Source organism: Gorilla gorilla, chromosome 13 (genome assembly GCF_029281585.2).
Source record: "Gorilla gorilla gorilla isolate KB3781 chromosome 13, NHGRI_mGorGor1-v2.1_pri, whole genome shotgun sequence".
NCBI classification, from domain to species: domain Eukaryota; kingdom Metazoa; phylum Chordata; class Mammalia; order Primates; family Hominidae; genus Gorilla; species Gorilla gorilla.
Window position 1 is genome coordinate 89,911,733 of NC_073237.2, and position 25,304 is coordinate 89,937,036.

Below are 25,304 nucleotides of genomic sequence, written 5' to 3' on the forward strand. Positions count from 1 at the left end.
TATATATTCATCCCTGAAAGGTCTGAGAAAAAATTAAAAAAAAATTGTGTATAGTTTTGGTGAGATCGTCAATCCAGGAACCTGTTTCCCCATATTAAAGTCAAAGGAACTATACTGTTTTCACTGCCAGGCTGGGGATTCTTAGTACCTACGTTTGGTCCATTCTACTCTTTTTCATGACTTTGAATCTTGAGCAAATGACTACAGTAAGATTGGGGTTCATTCATGTCATCAACAGCATCTCAGCTGTATTGTTAAAAGTACCTGTCATTCTTAGTTCCCACCCAGTCTTAATCCTGGTTCTCCAACTTTTATAAAATTCGTTTTTTTTTTTGAGACAGGGCCTCACTCTGTTGCCCAGGCTGGAGTGCAAGTGGCGTAATCTGGGCTCACTCCAACCTCCACCACCTTGGCTCAAGTAGTCTTCCCACCTCAGCCTCCTGAGAAGATGGGACTACAGGTGCACACCTCACCTGGCTAATTTTTGGATTTTTTGTAGACAATGGGTTTCATCATGTTGCCTCAAGAAAAATAACATCAGGGTAATATTAAGTCTTTTATCAGTGACATGTAACTGATTTTAAAATATTATATAGTGCTTCCTAGTTTAACCAAACTGGAGGCATGTTTTATATGATGGGCTGATGTCTCATGAATAACTGTGCCAAAATCCTCACTTCTGAGGGCACTGATGCAGTAGATGGATGTCTCAGATTCCTCAGCTCCCAGATTGGGCCAACTCTCCTTATACCACCACAACTGGGACCTGGGAGGAATGGGGAAGGGGACTTTATAGGGCAGAGCTTTCCCAGACTCTTGTTCCACTCTGAGGATAAAGTATTACGGTAACTTTCTTCCTGCCTTCCAGAGGCACTTTCATTCTTCCTGGAGCTCTCGTCAACCCTGACCTCTTCCTTTGTCAGCAAGGTCAAAGGCCTGAGCCACAAGTCTTAGCTGTTTCCAGAAGGGTGATTGTGTGCTCCCACCTATATCTGAGGTCCTAGACTCCTCAGAGGAAGTCAGCTTCATGTGATCTAGGTTACTCAAGCCTGGAGCTGGTGTTTTCATATTCTGGTATGAGAGACTTGCTTCCTCTGGAAAGATCTTTATGGTTTACACAAATGTAACAGACCACTTAACAATAGCTAGTCTCTAAAATGTACATCTTAAAATGGCTTTATACTTACGGGAATTCCTAATTAAAAAAAAAACTCACTTGATTTATATCACATTGTAAAATATAGTTTACTTCAAAAGATGATCCTGAAGATCCCATCACAGAGTGTTTAAGGGATGATTATAAACTTTTAGCCCTTAAGAGAGAATATATATACTCAACTGAGTACTGTCTTTCAAAGCAGTCCCTGTCAATGTTTGTCCATTGATTCCATAGCAGCTCTCACTGCCTGCTTGAGAAGCCTCTTGGAGTTGCCTAGAGAGTCTATAGCACTCATCTGAAGGCCCTCCATGAGAACTCTTCTCTTCCACATAGATATTTTTGCATCAGCCCAAAGCTATTTGGACACGTTTGGTGAACACGGTAAGAAAAAAACAAACCAAGCAACAAAAACAAAAAGCAGGCAGTGCTGTGTTAGACTGAAAGTAAAAGATAAAAACTCTAAGAACCTATGAAGCGCCAGGGCAGTGCTGGTTGCTTTCACCCATATGGTCTCCTTTGGTGTTCTGCTGATGCTTGTGAAGCAGTATCCCTACTGACAACGACCCTAGCTTAAGAGGGCTGAGAACTGCTGAAAGTGAAGCTGTTTATAAATGGTACAGTCAGGACCGACAGACACATGGGTGTGGTATGACTGCAAAGTACCTGTGGAATTCAGAGATGGGATTACCATCCCCACTATGAAGGGCAATATGATCTGTTGCAGGAGGGTTGTATAGGGTACTTAGTTACGCAGGTCACACTGATCCCCTTTTCCTCTTTTTTCCTATGCAAGTATATTTTCTATGCAAGTATCTATTTGTCTATATGTCTGTCTACCTTGGTAGGTTGGGCTCCTTGAAGAAGGGATTACGTTTTCTTCATCTCCATATCCCCAGTAGCTCGCCAAAGCCCAGTATACACCAGGGGCTTAGTCGCTGTCTGTCTTATTTTCTTGTTGACTCTACTCTGACTTAGGACATATCACTTTCCTCTCTTGACCTTCACATTCAGATGTGTTAATAAAAGTGGATAAAGACCACTCTAGCTTTAAAACACCCTCCAATATACAGAGAACTCTGAAACCAGAAGCAGAAGCTGAGGAATGGTGAATAGAGCATTTTCCCTCACACGATGGGTATTAGGGTGGTTTCTTGTCCTTTCAATGCCTCTGCAGAACTTGACCCTAGTTTTTCAAATTGGACTCAAGAATGATCTTAGTGTTGGTGGTTTTGTGGTTTTCTTTGAGACTTTGTTATTGACAGAACAGCTTCTGGAAATCTGAAAAGAAAAAAAAAAGGTAGTTTATATATTAGTTTGGAATATGAAATGTATTTTGTCATGGTCTCCAGAGTCCGAATATTGATCTCCGTGGAGCTCTCCTACCCTCTGCTACTGCTGATAACTCATAGTACTGGAGAGACAGCAGAGCCTGAAGACCAAAAAACTCAACTGCCGACACACGGCTGCAGTGTGGTCAGTTACTGATCTACCATTTATGAAGCAGGCCTACAGATGTGTGTGTTCTTCTGGGTAATTTAAACTGACAATTAATTAACAGGGCTGGTGCTAGGTAAACATTATAGGTTAGAATCCCTAGTGTGGATTAATTTGCTCTCTTCCATGATCGCAGACTCCCTGCTTAGCTCCAGTCTGCTGGTCTCCCAACATCTGCTAATGATTACATGGGCAGGATCAAGGTCTCTTATTACCTTGTTTGAAAAACTGGAAACTCATCTGTTATTGCTGGTGGTTAGATACCTCACCTAAGTAAAATATTAATTAATGATATTAGGCTGGGCATGGTAGCTCATGCCTGTAATCCCTGCACTTTGGGAGGCAGAGGCAAGTGGATCACTTGAGGTCAGGAGTTCGAGACTGGCCTGGCCAACATGGTGAAACCCTGTCTCTACTAAAAATACAAAACTTAGCCCGGTGTGATGGTGTGTACCTGTAATCCCAGCTACTCCAGAGGCTGAGGCAGGAGATCACTTGAACCTGGGAGAGGGAGGTTGCAGTGAGCCGAGATCACATCACTGTACTCCAGCCTGGGCAACAGGGCAAGACTCCATCTTGGGGGAGAAAAAATAAATAAAATAAATACAAAATAAAAAAAGAAAAAGTCCCCAACCATTAGTTGTCATATTGTAACCTCCAAGAAGACATAACTTTTTATTAAATTTTAAATACAGATGTTTATTTTTTATTTTTAAGATGGAGTCTCGCTCTGTTGCCCAGGCTAGAATGCAGTGGCGTGATCTCGGCTCACTGCAAGCTCCGCCTCCTGGGTTCACGCCATTCTCCTGCCTCAGCCTCCTGAGTAGCTGGGACTATAGGCGCCTGCCACCACGCCCCGCTAATTTTTTTTTGTATTTTTTTTTAGTAGAGACGGAGTTTCACCGTGTTAGCCAGGATGGTCTGGATTTCCTGACCTTGTGATCCGCCCACCTCAGCCTCCCAAAGTGCTGGGATTACAGGCGTGAGCCACCGTGCCCGGCCCAGATGTTTATTTTTACCTCAATATTTAAGCAATTTAACTTCAACCAACCCCTGAATTTGAGCTAAGGATGCAGAGTATATAAGCGTTTGTCAGCTAAACTTTGCCCACCATCAATAGTTACTCAATAAATAAAGTTGTTTTTTTTTTTTTAAAGAACACACAGCTAAATAGGGCAACTAAGAACTGAGTTTTATGTGTTATGATACAATAATGAATTTTAAACTTTCCAAAAGTACAATAACTGGCCTATGTTCTCGAGTATAAGTCTAGATAAATACAGTTTCTGGAAATAACTACAAAAGCCAACATTTATTGAGCATTTGTTGTGTGGCAGGCACACAGGTTATCTGATTTAATCCTTATAACAACCTGGGAGGTTAACTACTATTAATATGTTGATTTTACAGATGATAAAATCCAAGGTTCAATAAGGTAAATATTTTTGCAAGGGCACAGACTTATCATAAGATGGATATTGGGGGCCTGACTCCAGAACCTTAGACCTCTACAATATAATAAGGTGAAAATAAATTTATTTCCAGAATTCCAGATACTGGCACTGGCATTTTTTTTTTTTTTTTTGAGATGGAGTCTCGCTCTGTTGCCAGGCTGGAGTGCACTGGCGTGATCACTGCAACCTCCACCTCCCGGGTTCAAGCAATTCTCCTGCCTCAGCCTCCCGAGTAGCTGGGACTACAGGTGCGCACCACCACGCTCGGCTAATTTTTGTGTTTTTAGTAGAGATGGGGTTTTACCATGTTGGCTAGGATGGTCTCCATCTCTTGACCTCGTGATCTGCCCGCCTCGGCCTCCCAATGTCCTGGGATTACAGGCGTGAGCCACCACGCCCGGCCGCACTAACGCATTTTTAAAAATTAAAAGCAAGAGTGTTTAAGGAAAAGGTAAATACATGGAATGCAATGCTACAAATGAAAATACGAGTGATTAAAAACTACTACTCCTCACCTTGTGAACCTGCCTTGGGTTATAAAAGCAAATTTGGATATTTCTGGATTTTGCCTTGTTATTTAATGGCTAACTGTATTATTTCTTTTATTTATTTATTTTTGAGACGGAATCTCGCTTTTTGCCCAGGCTAGAGAGTGCAGTGGCGCCATCTCCGCTGACTGCAACCTCCGCCTCCCGGGTTCAACCAATTCTCCTGCCTCAGCCTCCCAAGTAGCTGGGATTACAGGCGCACACACCACCAGGCCCGCCTAATTTTTGCATTTTTAGTAGAGACGGGGTTTCACCATGTTGGCCAGGCTGGTCTCGAACTCCTGATCTCAAATGATTCACCCGCCTCGGCCTCCCAAAATGCTGGGATTACAGGCGTGAGCCACCGCACCTGGCCTGTATTATTTCTAGATAACATGTCATCCTGGCTTTGTGACTAATTTCATGCATAGGTGAGTGGCATAACTTGTCAGCCTGCTTTTAAATGTAACTTCCTAAAATACCAGCAGCATTTAATTTATGTATGTATGATACTGGCTTGCATTTGAGGTGGGTATCAGAAAAGAAAGCAGAAAAATCCAACTTGCCTTTTTCACCGGGAGTATGGGGGCTTCTTTGGCCAAACCGTGCGCGTGCAGGCTCCACGTGCTGGGCAGCAGCTGTCCGGCCACAGCCTGTCGGTTGCATCCTGCTCCTCTACAGAGGTTTCTCCAAAAAAAGAACAAATGGAGAGATGAAGGTAAGTAAAAGCGGCACTTTAAAACTTTTAGAGTGCTGGGTTTCTAAATTTATATTCTGAAAGACATTAATCTCTTTTTGAAAATGTTTTATGCAAGCCTAATATACATACAGTATCAACCTCATTTTAGAAGCAGTTATGACAGAGCTTTGGAACAGAATTTACGTAAACGACCTCCTTCCAGAAGATGCTACTAAAGCAACAAGATTCAAATCCCTCTCCCTCAGAAGAGCAGGGAGAGCCACTGCAAAGGCGCACGTTTCAGCCTAGCCATTGCGCAGTGGTAACGCAGGCTTTCCCACGCTGCAACAGACCTGTGCTCTCAAGACAGTCTCTTCCGTGACGAGCAGGCGCTTAGGGCTACCTGTACCTTCAGACATTATGGTGTGTTTGGCCATGTCATTTGTCATAGGTGTAAAAACCACGACAACCGAGAGCCCGAAGCTGCTGGGATGAGCACCCGCCGCGGAACTGCATTCTCGCGCTCCTTCCTGCTCTTTCCAAGAAGCCAGGCGCGGCCGGCCAGCATCCCGCTCTCCCGGACCCCGCAGTCAGTGTGGGCAGCAGGCCCAGAGTGGTGCGAGCCGACGGCGGCGTTAGGAAGGCGGCGTCCCGACGAGCAGAGTGACTCGGCCTTCGGCTCCCCTTCAAAGCGCCATCTTATCGCCGCTTCCCTCAGGAGCAGGCGAGCTCTTCCCCAGGACCTGCTTCGCGGCTTCCCTTCGCCCGAGAACCACCGGGCAGAGGCGGCGGCCTCTCTGGCCCTGCCGGGAACAGGGCGCAGGGAGGGGAGCGGCGGCCGACCGGCCTGAGGCGGGCGAACGGCCTGTGGCCTCCAGGCGCTGCCTGCTCCGGCTCAGAAGCCTCCTGGATCCCGTCCCGGCCCAACTCCGGGCCTCCGCCTCCGCCGCCGCCGCCGCCTCCGGGAGCCCCGAGCCGCGTCCCGCCGGCGCCGCCTCTTCCGCCTGCTAGCCGGCGGGCCTGGGCGGCGTCCGCGCCGGGCGGGTCCGCTACGTCAGCGCCGCCCGCCCGCCCCGCCCCGGCCCTCAGCCTCGGCCTCGGCCTCGGCCTCGCAGCGGCGGCAGCGGCGGCGGCGGCAGGTCCCTCCCCAGACATGGCCCTGGGAGGCGGCAGCACATGGCAGCCGCGGCGGCCATGAGCGCGCCCCCGACCCGCCCCAGTCCCCCCTAGAGGCCGCCGCCCCCGCCCGCCAGCCCGCCCGCGCGCCACGGCCCCACCACCCCCGGCCCCGCCGCCCCCCGCCCGCACCCGCGCCCGCGCCCCCGCCGCCGCCATGGGCGTGCAGGGCTTCCAGGACTACATCGAGAAGCACTGCCCGAGCGCCGTGGTGCCGGTGGAGCTGCAGAAGCTGGCCCGGGGCAGCCTGGTGGGCGGCGGGCGGCAGCGGCCCCCGCAGACCCCGCTGCGCCTGCTGGTGGACGCCGACAACTGCCTGCACCGCCTCTACGGCGGCTTCTACACCGACTGGGTCAGCGGCGGCCAGTGGAACCACATGCTTGGCTACCTGGCGGCGCTGGCCAAGGCCTGCTTCGGCGGCAACATCGAGCTCTTCGTCTTCTTCAACGGCGCGCTCGAGAAGGCCCGGCTGCACGAGTGGGTCAAGCGGCAGGGCAACGAGCGCCAGACGGCACAGCAGATCGTCAGCCATGTCCAGAACAAGGGCACCCCGCCGCCAAAGGTCTGGTTCCTGCCGCCCGTCTGCATGGCCCACTGCATCCGCCTGGCGCTCATCCGCTTCCACGTCAAGGTGAGGCCGGGAATCCGGGCGGGCCGGGGACCGGGGCCGCTCCGCACCCCTATCCCCCTTCCCAGGGCGCAGAATGTCGCCCGGCCGTGGCGGCGCTGGGGGCAGCGAGTTCCCCCAGCCCTTGCCCGGGATAGCCTGGCCGGGCCGGGCTGCAAGATGGATGGCCGCGGGTGCAGGCCGCGCGCTGCCCAAGCCTGTCTCCAGCTGTCCCTGTTCGGGGTCCGCGGCCGCGTGGGGACACTTGAGGGCTGGGAGAGAGCCCCGGACCAGAATTCGGAGGCGACAGTGTCATCATCCCCAATATCCTTAGTTTTTCCCATCCTATTTGAGGCGGGCAGGCTATCACTCACCTTCAACTTTGACAAAATACTCCCTTTTCTAATTTAGCCTGTTATTTCCCAGCAACAGGTTCATCTTGGAAGCACGCAGGATACAGAGTAATAGAGGGGGTTTCGCCAGGGCCCTTGGGGGCTGCAAATATCAGTGCTGCTGCCGCCGCCCTTGCCAATGTTGTTAGCCCGGTGACAGCGAGACGTGTCTAAGGGCCAGTGTCCTGGCCTCTACTTCAGAACGCAGTGCCCTGTCCGTGTTCCTCTTAGTACAGGGTGTTTAGAGAATCTTTCTATGGCTTTTTGTGTTAGATTTCAAAGACCCGTGCACTTTGACAGGATGGGATTTTGTCAGTTCTGTGACTTCACGTCCGTGTGAAAGAGGTCTTTAAGGCAGTTCGGTTTTGTAGATCCCATGCGAAAGGAGTCGCTCAAAATCAGGGGGCGAACTACGCGGGCGTGAACTCGCAGGATTTATTTTTCGGGTGCACAGTAAGTATTCAGTGACCTTCAGCGGTGCCCTGACGGGTGGGTAATCAGAGCTCTACATCACCGGCCTCCTCTGGCCCTTTGGCAGAGGGCTTCTCAGCTGGCACTGGGCCAGAGGAGAACTTCAGGACCCAGCAGTGACTGTGAAGATAAGCACATCCATGATCCTGGACTTCACGTTCTGATTGCTTGCTTTTTTCATTGGTTTTCTTGAAAACAAATTTTGGGGGCCTTTTTGTTGTCTTAGCTCTTGCCACTCGGTCTTCCATCTTGTCATTTGACATTTCCTTGAAACTGCTGGAGCTGAAAGTTTGTGAAATTCTGTCTTCGCGGTTGCCCCCACCGCCCGCGAGGAGATGGTGGTAGTTAAGCCTAAAATGATAGCGGAAGTCCCACCCACGATCCGGTTGCAATTGGTGAGATGGTGTTTTAAGTCGTGGGTGGAGGCGGCCGGCAGAGTCCCGATTGGCCCCTGCGCCTGGCAGACACAGCTGCCATTCCTCAGGGAAGTTAGGGTGAGAGGAAGTGCCTGCCTTTTAATTTCTGAATCGGAGCCTGGGGCGCTCAGGGAAGTAAGGTGCTGCCATTTGTCTGAAGCGATCCATCTCCCTAATAGAGCGTAAAAGTGTTCATAGTTTAGTCTTGTTCAGAGGTGGAAAAGACTACTTAAAAGACAGGATGAGCTGCACTGACTTGCCTTTGGTAACCGCACAGCTCTCTACTTAACTAGTGAAGCGACTTTCAAGGGAACACTGTGAATATTACTTAGGATTAGAATCAGTATGTATGCATATGGTCACTGTATCTTTAAAGAACTGTTGAGTTCTTTTTAATTCTACAGTTTCTTTATCTTTGCACCCCTTTGAATGCCTCGCACACCTAGTAGGTGCTCAGAATTCAGACCAATGTGTCAGTGTTTGGAAACTAGATTTAAGCTCCATTTAAGATCGTCTTTTTCACTTAGGTTTCTGGACACGGGATAATGGGATAATTTTGTCTGTATTTTGCTTTTGCTAAGCTTTTAATTATTGACCTAGGGTCATATTATAGTGCGAATTGCACAAAATGAATATTGTAATGACTCAATTACTTGGTGGTCTCATAGGTGGCAACCTTACCTTTTTGAAAAGTGCCTAAGAGATTTAGCTACTAGAAATTTCTCAGCAACCAAGCAAGATGTCAGGAAGTTTGGGTACAGTGATGTGGGGGGTTGGCGGGTGTAGGGGGGTGCTTTTGCTTTCCTCACTGAAGAATCCTTTAAGCTCTCTCACTCATGGACTGGCCTCTTTTCATATGTAATTCTAACAAGCTTGGTTATCTATTTTCTAAACTCAGCTTGAGAAGAGGATGAAGAGGAGAGTCTGCCAGAGGCAGGAGCACCATTAATAGCAAGAAGTGACAAGAGAGATTTAAAAAGCTATAAAAAGCAAACATAATTCTGGGGCTATTTTAAGAAAAGGAAAACAACCCTATGTACTTCCTTGGTCCCTGAGGGTAGTACAATGTTTATTCTATAAGGATGATTTTGAGTCGTAAAAATTAATATTCAGCATTGTCTGTTTAAGGGATTGAAACAGTGTATACCATTTAATAAAAGATACCCATAAAGTGGTTAAAACGTTTAAAAGCATGATATCACTACATGCCTATTAGAATGGCTAAAAGAGAAAAAAATGAGCAATACCAAGTGCTAGCAAGAATGCTGAGCAACTGGATCCTTACACATTGCTTGTGGGAATGCAGAATGGCACCGCCACTCCAGAAAACAGTGGCACTTTCTTATAAAGGTAAACATACGTTTATCATACGATCCAGCAATTCCACTCCTGGGTATTTTCCTAATGAAGACTTTTGTTTGTGCAAAAACTGGTACTCACATGTCCATAGCAGCTTAATTCATAATAGCCCAAACGTGGAAACAAAGTATGCTTTAGTAAGTGAATGGTTAAACTACGGTATAGCCATACTGTGGAATACTACTTAGCAATAATAAGGAAGGAATTGCTGGTGTAGGTAACAACTTGCATGAATATTTAATAAAGGTTTTATACTGAGTGAAAGAAGCCAGGTTCAAAAGGGATGATTATAAAACTATAGTGATGGGGACCAATGCAGTGGTGCTGAGAGTAGAGGAGGGGAAGGATGTACACATAAAGGGGACAGCAGGAGAGATCTTTGTGGAGTGATGGAACTGTTCTGTATTCTGATGGTGGTGATGCTACCATACATTAAAATCAGAACTATTCATCCAAAGTAAATGTGTTAATTTTATCATATGATAATTTTTTTAAGATTAAGTAAAAACCACTGGCAAAGGAATTGACATGAACAATTCAGTATATATAATGTTGAGTAAATGAGACATTTATAAAAACTTTAAGCATCTTATTGGTGCTTTCTAGTGTTTTGTAAATTGGCAGAGGGGCATAATTTCCTGTTACCTTTGCTTAGAGAAATCTTTTTTTTTTTTTTTTTTTTTTTGAGATGGAGTCTCACTCTGTCACCCAGGCTGGAGTGCAGTGGCGCGATCTTGGCTCACTGCAACCTCCACCTCCTGGGTTCAAGCGATTCTCCTACCTCAGCCTCCCTAGTAGCTGGGATTACAGGCGCCTGCCATCATGCCTGGCTAATCTTTGTATTTTTAGTAGAGGCGGGGTTTCACCATCTTGGCCAGGCTGTTCTTGAGCTCCTGACCTCGTGATCCACCTGCCTCGGCCTCCCAAAGTGCTGGGATTACGGGCGTGAGCCACTGCGCCTGGCCAGGAGAAATCTTTTTTGATTTAGAGATTATTTCTTTTACAGAGTAATAATTGTATTTTTTTGTTCGGTAGTAGTAATTGTATTTCTTTAACCATTAGAAGTTGGTCTACATGGAAAGACAGACAGAACAATGAAAATAATAATAATACGTTGGCCTATGTATTGACTAGTTTTGTGTAGGTCCTAAAATAGCCTAATTTGAACTTGGCTTTAGCTAGTTACTTGGACAGTGTTTCCTCTTATGTGCCTTGGGTCATTAATAACCTTTGAAACTTCAGTGAATGACTTATGTTTATTTTAAAATCTTAGTGGCATGAAGTCACTGGAGCTTTCATAAATGTTTCTGCTATATGACTTGTGGTATCAGTGTAAGGGTTTATGATGAAGTCCTTCAGATCTTCTGAATTTGCTTCCATTGGAATTTTGTTAAATAATGCTCTTACATAAAATGGCGTTCATGCTATAAGTCAGTGGAAGAATGCGAGGTTAGACTATGGTTTAGAATTTTCATGGTTAGCATAATTATGTGTTTGTATTTAGAGATGATGGTCTCCCTTCATGTATACTTGATGGGGGAAGAGAATGAACTGGTATCAGACCAGGTCCTTGCTAGGTCCTTTCTCACATATGCCATCTCATTTAATCCTCAGAGTGCTTTGTTACCCCATTTTTCATGTGTAAAAACAGGATCTAGTGATTAAGTGACATCTGGGGACAAGTCATTAGTAACCTCAAGACGGAAGTGGAGTGCTAAAGTCAAAGTTCAGCTTCTTTGTGTAAGAATACTTTGTGGGTGTGCCTACCTACAGTTCACCCCCAGGTCAATTACGATAGCTAACTGCTTCTACTATGTTTTCTAGTTAGGATAGGAACAGTCATGTTTCTATTCAGAAGAAAAATGTCCATCAGTAGATCCTGGACTCTGACAGTATATCTTATTCTTAAGGACCTTTAATTGACTGGAAGATTTTTAAGGTTCAAAACTGACCATATTATACCTCAAACTAGTCATTGTATATATTTCTCTGTTGTACTACTTTTGTCACTAGTTTAATTCACATAGCATAATGTCTTCAAGGTTCTTCCATGTTGTAGATTGTGTCAGAATTTCCTTAACTTTTAAGGCTAAATAATACTCCACTGTGTATATGTACCACATTTTGTTTATCCATTCATCCACTGGTGGATACTTGGGTTGCTTCCACTTTTTGACTATTGTGAATAATGAATAATGCTTCTATGAGCATGGTATACAAAGAGCTGTTCGAGTTCCTGCTTTCAGTTCTTTTGGGTATATACTCAGAAGTAGGATTGCTGGGTCATATGGTAATTCTGTTTTTCTTTTTAAGGAATTGCCATATATTTTCCACAGTGGCTGTGTAGGCCATATATTTTATGTCATAAGTTATATAATATATATTATTATAATATAGTTCCATTTTTTCACATTAATGTGATTGCACTATACGTTATTCAGCAGTTTGCTTTTTTATTTGTAAGAAATCTTTCCATGTCTATACTTAGAGCTCTAAGTCTTTTCAGTCCCTAAATAGTATTCCATAATTTATCCAACCCCGACAGATGGTATACACATGATATATACACACAGTAGAGCTAAAGGTATGCACATTTTAAAAGCCACGTAGGACCATAGAGTCAACATTGCCAGAACTTCAGACTTTGCAAAAAAGCCAGAAACCCAGATTTTTAAAAAAATTATTCCATTTTAAAAACGTCAAGCGAAGGAAAACTTGGTTCTAAGTTAGTTTCAGCCCTTGTGCCACCAATTTGTTATTTGAGCACTGATCTTTATCAACAATTATCATGGTCATCTAAATCTCTTCCTTTTTTTTTTTTTACTTTAAATTAAACCTATCAAAAACCACTCTGTCTTTTCCTGTCTGCCTCCTTGAACCTTTTTCAGTGATCAAAATGCTTCCATTTCCTGGGGTTACTGCAATATGATGTTTCCTTAAATGCCACAATCCTCTTGGCCACTTCCATAGTATATTCTTCATTATATACTTCTCAATATTACATATTTTGAGGTGAGTGCTAACCCACATGTTTATTCGACATCTCACCATTTCCAAGGCACAGCCTCACTGTCCTCAAACACTTCAGCACCTGGTTTTACATACTTATATATTGTTTATACTGTGTCCCATCAACACAGACACTGACTATTCACCTCTCTCATCTGGCATCCTGATTCTGCAACTGGAGTGAATTTCTAATTGCACTTTAGATACTCCAGAGCTTGGACCGTATAATTAGTGAGAAAAGTGACCCCACCTTTAACACTTCTGAACGCTGTGTCCCTGTCACTCCTTGCTGCTCCCAGCGTCTGTCCCCTGCTTGCCTTCCGCTATTTCTCTTTTCCCATTCTGTTGGCTTCCTTTTTAGCTGTAACTAGCTTGAACTTCATGATCACTCACTTCAGAGTTACACCCTCTACCACCATAGAGTCATGCTTGCTATTCCAGCATCCCATCCTCCCAGTCCCTAGAATAATGACACACCAGGCCAATTCTGGCTCAGTAGTCTCCTACTTAACTGTTATACTCTTCCTTTTTTCCAGTACCCCCAACATTTGAATTCACCATATTTATCCAAAAGGTCGAAGAAATGCTTTGCAAACCCTTCAGTGGGTTGTGAAACCAAATTATTGGATGTTTGCCATTACTTAAAAATAACAGAGTAAAATAGAATGAAAAATAGAATGCAAGGCATATACTATAGGTAAATTCCATGTCATTACACTTTTGTATTACTGTAGGTAGCAGTCAGAATGGCCTCTGCACCTACCCCCGCTCCCCAGTGGAACTAATCTCGCACAGCTTTGGCAGGGTAGACGGCCACATCTTCAGGGAGGTCACTCTCCTGTTGGGACTTGAACAAAACCATTAAGTCCAAATTCCTTATTCAGACTTGTAGACCTTCCTGCGACCTGAACTCATTTCACCTTACTTAATGTTTCACAATCCCTCTACTGTACTTTTTTAAATGTTCCCAACCCAACTGGTCACTATTTCCCCAAGAAATATCCAGTTTCTGCTTATGTCATTTCCTCTTGTTTAACTACTGTACTGTGTCCTACTTTTGCTCATCAAAATTTTACTTATACTTCAAAGCCCATGTCAAATGCCAGCCTTCTTCATGGAATCTCTTGATATTTGAAAAAGTGGACTGGGAATACACACACAGCATGGTGTATTTTTGCAGTGGACATTCTAGTCTGTTGTATTGCACCTACCTGCATAACTGCATATTTACCTCCCCCAGCCACCTGTAGGCTCCTTGAGGCCAGGGACTGTTTTACTCCTCTTGTACCCCATTATGCTTAGCATAGGCACTCAACTCTAATCAGAATATTTGCTGCATTCCATTATATAGCCAGACAAATTAAATTATTTCAAAATCTGGATCAATGGCCATTACTTAAGTTTTGTTTTGTTTTTTTAATCTTAAATTTCTCATACTCTCTTTTCTGACTGGTTCCCAATGGTGATTAATTCTCCTTTCAGCAAATGTTTGAGCGCCTGTTAATGCCCAGGCCTAGAGGAGTGAACAGAACAGGAAAGGAAGGAAACCTTCAGGGAGCCTATAGCCTCTGGGTTGAGGAGGTTCATTTAAATCCTTTTTTTCTTGTTTGGAACTTTCTTTAATACTGTAGAACAATATGTTTACTCAGTGAAGACCTGTGAGTGGCTCTCAAGTAGGGTTGACAGTTGAGACATTTGGCAGGGGACATTTGGCAGTGCCTGGAGGCATTTTTGGTTGTCACAGCTGGGGGAGGATGTTAACTGAAGGCATCTATTGGGTGGAGGCCAAGGATGCTGCCAAACATTCTACAGTGCACAGAACAGCCCCCATAGCAAAGAATAATCTGGCCCAAAATACCAGTAGTGCCAAGGTAAGGAAATCTTGGTATGAGCAAATCAAAGAATTCTAAGCTTTATGCCTTTGTAAAGTCATATAAATGTTTGCAATAGAGATGTCCAAGTACACCAGGAAGGAAGTAATCAAAACTACAACTTAATTTTCTGAATCAAAATACACACAGGTATACTTCCTCCTATGTCTAACATGTTTAGATCGACATTGTTCTTCATTTTAGTTTTCTGAAATTTATATGAATAGGAAGAAACTAATTAACACATATTACACATTCCAACCTTAATAAGCACTACACCATAGGAATAAATGTCAAATATCGCGTAACATGAAGAAGAGAGATTTTAGGATTTGAAAACTTAGACTACTTTCCAGTAGATTTATAGGCACAATTTTCTAAATAAAACAGGCATTTAAATGAATCACAGTTCAGATAAAAATATTCTTAAATTATCTAAATGTCTCCATATAGTTCATCATTTATTTCCTTTTCGCTTTTTTTTGAGACGAAGTCTCACTCTGTTGCCCAACCTGGAGTGCAGTGACACAATCTCAGCTGACTGCAACCTCCACCTCCCGGGTTCAAGTGATTGTCCTGCCTCAGCCTCCCAAGTAGCTGGGATTACAGGCACGCCATGCCCAGCTAATTTTTGTATTTTTAGTAGAGACAGGGTTTCACTATGTTGGCCAGGCTGGTCTCGGACTCCTGACCTCGTGATCCACCCGCCCTGGCCTCCCAAAGTGCTGGGATTACAGGCATTAGCCACTATGCCTGGCCCCATTTTTGCTTATTTTTATGTTTTCTCTAGAAGTAAATCTGATGAAGACCTTGCCTGTTATCCAGCTCTTAGAACGATACTTGGTGTGTAGTACATGCTCAGAAAATATTTGATAAATGGATATGAATCACCAGTTACAGGCAAGGAAGTGTGATGGCAGAAAGATGGTAGGAAGCAGAAGTTTTAAAGTCCCCCTAGAGTTAATTCCAAAATCACTGGTGTCAGCTTGGCCACCTGGTGCAGAGCTTTTATCTTTGAATAAACCTTTTATGCTTCTTAACTTAGGAGATGTGTTGAGGGCGTAAAATGGGTGACTGCTTTGGGAAATGGGCTGCATTTAGCCACTTTTCCTCTTGTTACACCTGGCTTTATCACACATTGTTTCTAGGCATCTTAGGGGACAGTGTAACAGAGTTGAACTTGACCCACTGCAGTATTTGCAGAGGTGATGGTCAATCTGCATTATGGAGTTTAGGATCTGTGATTTAGAAACGGTACTTTTATGCGCCACTCATTTGGCATTTCTCAGTTGTCTCTGGAATCAATTAACTTTCTTGAAAGGATGAATTTACCATGTTGGTGTTTTACTGGTTAGTGCAGGAAAGTATACTAGAGGGTTTATTGCTGGAGGGTTGACTTCACAGATCTGAAGTACATCATTCATCCTCTGAGCTAGAGCACATTTATGAAGAGTAGTAACAAGCCAGCCCAGACTGTTGGAGGGGGTCACTAGACTCCATGGATGAGGTGTTTTAATTTCCTGGACCTATGAAGAGTTTGCAAGTGTTACTATCTTGAAATAAATAGTATCAACCTGAGGTTCTTTTTCCTAAATTATGAAAATTGAAATTTTATGTTTTAGATTTTGGAGTATTTTAATAAGAATGATATTACTAGGATTTAGCTGAGTCATTAGATTACTAGAGTAGGCTAAATAGATTCTGAATACAAATAATGTGGGTGTTTCTTCCTTTTATCATTGTATTTTTTTATTTTTAAAGTTTGTAAAGTTTAATTTGCACTTCTTTTATGACATCACTCCTTTATTATTATTAATATTTTTAGAGGGAAAAATCAAGCAGTTTTATAATTCGAACATCCCAAACCTGAAATGCTCCAAAATTCAAAACTTTTTGAGCCACCAGCATGATGCACAAAGGAAATGCTCACTGGAGCATTTTGGATTTTTGATTTTTGAATTTAGAATGTTCAGCTGGTAAGCATAATAACAAATATTCCAAAACTTGAAAAAGCCTGAAATCCAAAACACTTCTGGTCTTCAGTGTTTCAGTAAAGGACACCTAACCTGTATTATTGAATAACCATTGAACCAGACTGTGATCACATCACAAGCAGTGTGTGCTAAAGAGATTGCAAAAGCAAAAAAGAAGTGTCACCCTTTGATACGGCCTGGCAGATACAAACTATTACATACATCCTAATTGTCGTTAATCAAAGGAAAAGGAAAACTCTGCCTTTTTACAAGTAGGAAGTTAATTTTGGAGCCAAGCACCTAGGCCTTCTGAGAAGACAGGGAGATACCCTTCTTTTTATTATTATTGTTTCTTAAAATTGTGGTAAAATACACCTAACATAAAATTTACCAACTTAACCATGTTTAAATGTACAGTTCAGTGGCATTAAGTGTATTTTTTTTTTGAGATGGAGTCTCACTCTGTCACCAAGGCTGTAGCGCGGTAGCGTGATCTCAGCCCACTGCAACCTCTGCCTCCCGGGTGCAAGCAGTTCTCCTGCCTCGGCCTCCTGAGTAGCTGGGATTACAGGCGTGCGCCTGCCACCACACCCAGCTAATTTTTGTATTTTTAGTAGAGACAGGGTTTCACCATCTTGGCCAGGCTAGTCTCGAACTCCTGACCTCAAGTGACCCACCACCCCTGGCCTCCCAAAGTACTGAGATTATAGGTGTGAGCCACTACGCCTGGCCGCGGTGGCATTAAGTATATTCACATTGTTGTATAACCATCACCACCATCCATTCCCAGAATTTTTTCCTCATCCCAAACTGAAACTGTGTACCCACTAAACTGTAACTCCCCATTTCTTCCGTGCCCCAGCTCCTGGTAACCATCATTCTCCTCTCTGTCTCTGAAGTTGTCTACCCTATGAGCCTCATATAATGAGATCGTACAGTATATGTAATTTTGTGTCTGGTTTATTGCATTTAACACAATGTCTTCAAGGTTCATACATGTTGTAACGTGTCAGAATTTCCTCCTTAAGGCTCAGTAACATTCTGTTGTATTGGATAGACCACATTTTGTTTATCCATTCATCAGTGGGTGGACACTTGGGTTTCATCCTTTTTGTCATTGTGAATGGTGCTGCTGTGAACATGAGTGTACTGACATCTCTTCGGACCCATTTTTTCAACCTGGAAGTGTAATTGCTGTATCTTAGGGTAGTTCTGCGTTCAGTTTTTTGAGGAATCACCATACTGTTTCCCAAGAGGCCACGCTGTTTTACATTCCCACCAGCAGTGCACAAGGAATCTGTTTTTCTCCATATATTCTTGTTGACATTTGTTATTTTCTTTTTTTAAAAAATAGCCATCCTAATGGGTGTGAGGTATTCAGTGTCTCATTGTGGTTTTGATTTATATTTCTGTAATAATGAGTGAAGTTGAGCATCTTTTCAAGTCCCACTCCCTTATTTTAAGAAATGTTTTTCCTTGTTTTTAAGATCACTGTACCCAATTCTCATTTATTCTAAATGAGATATATAAGATAAGCTTATTCAGCTATGATTTCAGCTTACCTGAAGAGAGAGATTTCTTTTTAGAGGCATTCCTGCTATGTGTCATAACATTTAAATTGCCCTTTAAACAGCAACAAAAATCTGCCACCAAATTGGAGTTGACTTTTTTTAATGTTCTTATTCTTCAGTTGGTCTAGAGTAGGGAACAGAAGCGTCAGTGTTAGTTTTTCCCATTTCATAGCTATTGACTGACCATTGGGAAGAGGCCGAAGACTGCCTTTTTGGTAGTTGTTTTTTAAAACAAAATAATTTAGGTGGACCTATACGCTCTTATGTCAGGTTGTTTTATATCTTCTAAATCAGCTAGCTGGCTGGAGGATGTGTCACATTGTTCCCTGAACTGGTGTAAAATTATTCTGAAGAAAAACCACATTAACGGTATGTTTTCCTAGTGTCAGAAAATGTATGTATGAGAACCCATAGTGTTTCAGGTCCTGTGTGAAAAGTATAAAGAAACCTTTTTACGTAGCTTCCTTAAAAGTACATAGTAACTGACATTTGTCAAGTGCTTATTATTTGTGAATGCTTCTGAGCTGTTTACATGTAGTATGTTTAATCATCGCAGCTACCCTATGAGATAGAGGAATACTATTATTCTTACAGATGAAGAAATGGAAGTACAGAAAGTATTAAAGTAGGCAGTGGAGTTCACCTACCTGGTGCCAGAGACACAAACCTCATTGTAGAAGTGTTTCTTCACTGGAAACTAGGAGTAAGTAACAGTGTCAAGTTTTTCTTCTTATGGGGTCTTCCCGTAGCTGTGTTTCAGAATTAATAAACAATTATACTTGCCAAGTAAGTTTGGGAGCTTTTTAGTCATTATTCTTTGTAAAAGTCCTGAGTTTTGATATATCTGCCTTTTTAATGATGAAATGTAAAACTACTGAGATAAAAAGATTTACCTAGGTATATTTGGTAAATTTATAGTGGCATAAAATTATCATCGTAAATCGAAGTACAGAGTACTTTCTTGAGACCAGAAACGGGCCCTTTTGCCACTTCTTAAACTTCTCAACACTAATGACACCTGCCATATTTCTTGGGGATGGGGTAGACAGGGAGGAAGGAGCTGAGAAGTGTTGTGATTCCCATCCTGGCTGCCCCAGGTTAGAGTGTTGTATTGGACACTAGCCCCCTCATCACTTCACAAGAGCTGAAGCCGAATGCTCCTCGGGGTTGTTTACAGAAGGAGTTTTAGAGTTTCACTTCCTTGATCTTGAAGCTTGCATTTTGATAGAGTGGAAATGGTAGCCATGACAAAAATTAATCAAGGCCTGGTGCTTTTAAAATGGCAGATACTTTCAGTGGCTACTAGCCTGCGACTTTCAGCAAGGAGGCAGCTCATAGTTCGAAGTCTGATTTACCTCTGGTGGATGACTTTACCCCCTTTGAAGGGCTACCTGTAAGGAAGTGTTTTCAGGGCTTAATTTTTTATGTCATTTTGTTCTTCGAGGGGGTTCAAAATCAAATAATCTGAATATTGCGTTTAATAGTTTTAACTCACTTCTGAAATTAACATTAAGAACTAGAAGTACACATTTCATTGTATTATGCCCAGTCCAAGCCAGGCATTGGAAGGCCAGGGAAGAGAAGAAGCAGATAAATAAGAGTGAGAGAGTAGCTTAGTACAGGAGAAGGGAAAACAGGAAGGAGCTTCAGAAGACCAGATGAACAGCAGGGAAGCTCAAGTCTGTCAGACCAAAGCTTCAGCCCAGTACTTAACGATTATTCTTAATTAAATAACTGCCTTGTAAGTTATTTTGATGCAACCCAGAATCTTTTTTCCATTCCCACCCAAACCTTGCATTGTATTGTCTTTTTACCCCTGCTCATATCCTTGATCAGATTTTTAACCAGGCTTTCCTTGACTTAAATCTTAAGAATTGTTTATTGGGCCTCTTACGAATATTCTTAGTAGTTTGACTGCATTTATTCACTCATAAATTAATTGGTAACCAAATTCCATACTTTGTAGGTTTTCTTGTTTCTTTCAACTGGACTACCTGTGGGAAGATTTCTGTTTTTATATAATCGGCTTTTTGAAACTTGCCTTTAGGCCAGGATTTATTTTTCACGTGCCTGTTATACTTTGTTCATCTAATAAAGTGGTTTGAAATAGTCTTTCAGCTGATGTATTGTCTTCTAGAATATTGACTCTTTTTTTTTAGAAAAATAAACTTATTTGGAATAATTTTATAGAAAATTTACAAAGATAGTACAGACTTCCCGAATATCCCTCACTCAGCTTCCAGGGAATGTTCACTTCCTGCTAGCTGGCACAGTGATCTAAACCAAGAAAATACCCTTGGTAGACTACTGTGAACTTCATTATGGACTTCATTTGGATTTCATCTGTTTCCCACCAGTGTCCTTTTCTGTTCCGGGACCCTGGTCAGGACCTCTAGTGTCCTCCATCCCCTGTCTTCTGGGGCAGCTTTTCTGTTTGTCTTTGGTGATCTTGACACTTCTGAGGAGTACTAATCAGGTGTTTTATAGAATGTCCCCGATTTGGGTTTGTCTGATGCTTTCTCTATATTAAATTATGGCTGTGTGTTTGGGAGAATAGCCCAGAGGTGCAGGGTGCTTCTCAGCACCCCACATGGCACGTGGCATTGACTCGGCTTAGCACTGGATGACGCCGACCTTGGTTGCTTGGGTAAGGAGCTCTCTGCGGGTGTTTGCTCTGCGGTGACCAGTTTTCCTTTCGCTTATTTATAGCATCCTCATACTTTGGAAGCAGTAGATGAGTCCAGTCCACATTCAAAGGGGATAGGGTTAAACTCTACCTGCTGGGGGGAGAATTGTATGGTATTATTTGAATTCTTCTGTAGGGAAAATGTGTCTCTTCCCCCTTCATTTATTTAATCATTTATTTAATCATTCATTTATATCATTATGGGCTCCTGTCCTCTTTTTATAGGGTCATAACCAATTCATTTGGGGTTATATCCAGTTCTGCCTTATCCTTGCTCGCATTGTCCTGGCTCTGGCTTTGGGAGCTCTCTTGGGTTGGCCCGTGTGACACATGCCATCCTTTGTTTTGGGAGTGCTTCCTTGCTTTCTGGACCTACGAGATGCTTTAGGTGCACCTTGTATTTTCCTGCTCCAGTGTCAGCTGTCTCCAAAGAGAAGCCCCGGTTCTTTGTCATGGAGAAGGTGCCTGGAAACCTTGGTCTGGGCACTGGTGGGGTCCTGCTGCTGGGGTGTCTCTGTGTCCAGGCCCTCATAGCTGACAGCTACAGGTGCTACTGCTGCTTGGGGGTCCATGTAAGGAGATCTGTGTGAACACCAGATCCTCCATTGTTTCTGTACCCACCTATGTGTGTATTTTCACCTGAACACCGGTTCTCACTGATGTCTCATGGCTAATGCAGCACCACGAGGTTCATTCTAGCCTTCTCCTTTTGCATAATTATTTGTAGTTTCTTTCTCTGACAGTGAGGACCTGGCTCATACAGCATTTGCTTTAACCCTAGTGTTCCTGCAAAGTAATTTCAGAATTGTTAACGCAGATTCTGGGAGGCATACTTAAACACAAGTAGAGTGCACTGTTTCCCAGGTACTCAGGCAGTTCCTTTTCCCCAACCAGTTTCAGTGAGACTATTTCATACATTTTATAATACAATTGTATAGATTTGTCAGTCTGCATTCTATCCTGGCATCCCCTGACACCCAGGTTGATTTGTTTTTTCATTTGCATACATTAAAGTTTATTCTGTGTGATGTACAATTGTATGAGTTTCAACAAATGCTGAGTCATCTTGTTCCTACCACCCCTAGGCAATTGACTTTGAACTCTTTCATTCAGAGTTTTTTGTGATTTTCTTTGCCAGATCTGCTGTCACCCCCCGATTTCCCCCATTGAATAACTGTGGAACCACACTTCCATTATTCACCCATGGAAAAGGACATCCTCTCTGTTACTCTTGTGGCTTTTAATGCCAGGTTGCATTTCCTCAGATAAAAGCACAATTAATTTTAACGAGAGGGAAGAGTTCTAGAATTTTAGAAGTTGAAGGAATGTAGAGATCTGAGATTTTACATTGGTTGTTGGGGAGGTTGTCCTGGCAGGTTGGGTATCTAGGGCAGAGCTGGAGCATAGACTCTGATTTCCTTCCCCCGACCCTCTTTACTCAGGAGACTTGGGATAGGAAAGATGGACTGAGGCCAGGTTGGGAGAGGTCCTACCTTTGCTGCAGGTGTGAAGCTTTGTTCATGGGTGTGGTCCTTTATCTTTTGTTTTAGGACACAAATTCTAGCAGTCAGATGTTTGTTTAATGCTCTGTCTGGTTTTGGGAAGGATTATGGTATGGTTAATCATTTGCAAATTAGAGTTGTACTGAATTATTGTTTGCTTTTTAATGCCAATCTAAAATCAAGTGTTCTGAGTGAATAGGTAATTCTGTTATGGGTGGTGGAAGGAGGTAATTGTGAAAAGCCCCACATGCCACCTTTGTTTTTTTGTATTTTTTTTGGTTTCTTTTTTTTTTTGAGACGGAGTTTCGCTCTTGTCGCCCAGGCTGGAGTGCAGTGGTGTGATCTTGACTCACTGCAACCTTTGCCTCCCAGGTTCAAGAGATTCTCCTGCCTCAGCCTCCCGGGTAGCTGGGATTATAGGCGCCCGCCACCACGCCTGGCTAATTTTTTTGTATTTTTAGTAGAGTCGGGGTTTCACCATTTTGGCCAGGCTAGTCTCACACTCCTTGACCTCAGGTGATCACCCACCTTGGCCTCCCAAAGTGCTGGGATTACAGGTGTGAGCCACTGCGCCCGGCTACCACCTTTGTTTTATGAGGTTCTACTGGATATTGGCCTGTACTGGATAGACTGTATCTTACTAGTTTTAATTTGCTAATTTAAGGAATCTTTGGGGAACCATGAAATGCAACAACAAACTGGGGCAGTTTTTAATTTTTTTTGGTGCTTGCTGGCTGCCAGCACCAAGCTAGACCCTTGACGTGAAGATGCGTAAGCTGTGCCCCTTGTCCTGTTGGAGAGACATATATGTAAAAGAACGGTAGTTTGTCCAAAGTGCTGTAGCAGAGAGGTGACCAGAGTGTAGGTATGGTTTATAATAGTACTTCTTCAGCTTTTCATTAGGTTTTTTTCTTTTAAAAGGGGATTTTTAAGGCATAATTCCACCACTCTGATTACAACTATGTTGACCTTTGCCTTTTTCTTTCCAGCCTTTTACCACAAACGAAGTTTTACATAGTTGTGTATATATGATATTGTATTCTGAAATGCTTTTGTTTAATACTTTATCCTAAGCTTTTTCTGTTTCTCCACAGTACAGCGTAGTGGCTGTGTCTATCTCCGTAATTTATTTTTTTCCCTTAGGAGTCTACCGTGATCCTTTTTATGCTTCTAATGTTTTTTATTTAGTGAATTGGTGTCTTAGGCTCTATTTCCTGGAGTGAGGTTACCGGGTTAAAGAGTGTGAACGTTTTACAGCTCTTGAAATATATTGCCTGCTGTTTTACAACACTGACAGCATTACTTGAAAGCTGCCAGATTAGACCTGATCCCTGCTACTCTCAGACTTCATCATCCCCCGCTTTTCCTCTTGATCCCAGGATTGGAACACAGTGGGTCCCTCTGCCCAGGCAACAGGCCAGGCTCATTTCCTGACCTTTCTACGTCCCGTGCCCATGCCGCATGGATACTCTTCCTTGGAGGTCCTGCCCAGGGCCAGCCCCTCCTTTCAGGTCTTGGTTAGAAAGCCTCTTCTTGTGAGATGGCTTTGCTTCCACCGTGGGCCAGCAGCCCATTCTCACCCAGGCATTGTTCACCACCCTGTGAAGCTGGGAGATGAGTGCTGGCTGTCTCTGAACTCCCTGATGATGGAGGTGGGCAGGGTTGGGCTCTCACCTCCTTTTAGCCTCTGTTTTAGTTCTGCCCAGCTTCCTTCCCAACATGTGTGAATCTAAGGAACAAGCTAACTTTTCTAGATCTCCTTGGAGGAGTGAAGGAGCGTGAGCCAAGAAGGGAGTGGTCACTTACTGTCTCCTTTCATTTTCGTGTCTCTTAATAGAGTGTACAGACTTAATTATTAAAGATGTCTGGAAAAAAGCCAGTAATTTCTAATGATTTTAAAATAGTTTAAAAATCACTGTAAATGTAAAGTTGTACATAATAAAAAGATTTGAGGTAAAGAACTTGGATTAGAAATTACCATTTCTAGAAGTGAGAGGATGAAGCAGGCCTAATTTTAGATTTTAAAAAAATCTATTCTGTTTTAGCTGGTATATAGTGTTTTTAGATTGAGGGATAAAACAGCATTTCTTTAAGAATAGAATGTTATTTGACTGATTGGATGTTGTTTGGTTTTTTTCTTATTAAGTAAAATGTTTTTATGGAAATATTTACCGAGAATTCAGAAAGTAATTTCTTCTTTTACGTATGCATCTTGAAAAGGTTTGCTTTGCCTCTCAGTGAGATTTCATTATAGCTAACCTTCCAACAAAATGTGGCGACTGCTTTTATTATGAAAGTTGGTGAGAAGTGAGGTCCACTCTACAGTGATGTCCAGTAGAATTTTCTGACGTAGTTAGAATGTTGTGTGCTGTCCAATTAGTATGTTAGCTTCTGGTCTTCTGTGACCACTGAATACTTGAACTTAATTTTGAATTTAATTTAATATAAACTTTCTCTCAATGTAGCCACACATTGGACAGTAGTTTTAAAAACTTGGGGTTAAGGGTGGCACACATTTTTCTCCTCCAAGGCCCTGTGGAGAGTTAATACTCCATTGTTATTGGAATCACCTAATTTAGTTTAAAATTCTGTTCTCAAAATTACCTTATCCATTGTAGAAACAAAAAACTTGCCAGAATTTTAGTTGGATTAATGAGTATGTGAAACAGCAGGAGAGAATTTGGTGGTCTTGGACTGTAAATCATTTAGAACATTTTTTCCAGGTGTTTTGGTATATTTTTTGGACTAGAGAGAGCCCAGAGGACTTTGACTTCTCAAAGGTGTTGCTTCTCTGCTTGCTCCTTCATGTGTTGTGGAAATCCGAGGTATTGTGGATGTTACAGTGGGGATTCAGCAGAAGTAAAGAGGGTGTCTTAGATTTTTTCATCACTGAAAAGGCCATTGATATAGACCTAGTCTTGACATAGTGTGTGGGACATAGAATAAGCCTGTGGCAGT

General features: G+C 43.0%; 1 protein-coding gene across 6 annotated transcripts in view; it reads left to right on the top strand.

Moving 5' to 3' along the window:
* The first annotated feature begins 6,414 nt into the window (after nucleotides 1–6,414).
* The window catches only part of FAM120A (family with sequence similarity 120 member A), a 114,276-nt gene continuing 95,386 nt past the window's right edge, over nucleotides 6,415–25,304 (top strand). For 3 of the 6 annotated variants that reach the window (XM_055349942.2, XM_055349944.2, XM_055349943.2), the window contains exon 1: nucleotides 6,420–7,120. In XM_055349942.2, the coding sequence (XP_055205917.1) occupies nucleotides 6,647–7,120 (474 nt within the window). In that variant the 5' untranslated portion in view covers nucleotides 6,420–6,646. Of the gene's footprint in view, nucleotides 7,121–25,304 lie in introns of all 6 variants that reach the window. The other 3 variants (XM_031014816.3, XM_031014817.3, XM_063696572.1) reach the window with 2 other exon arrangements.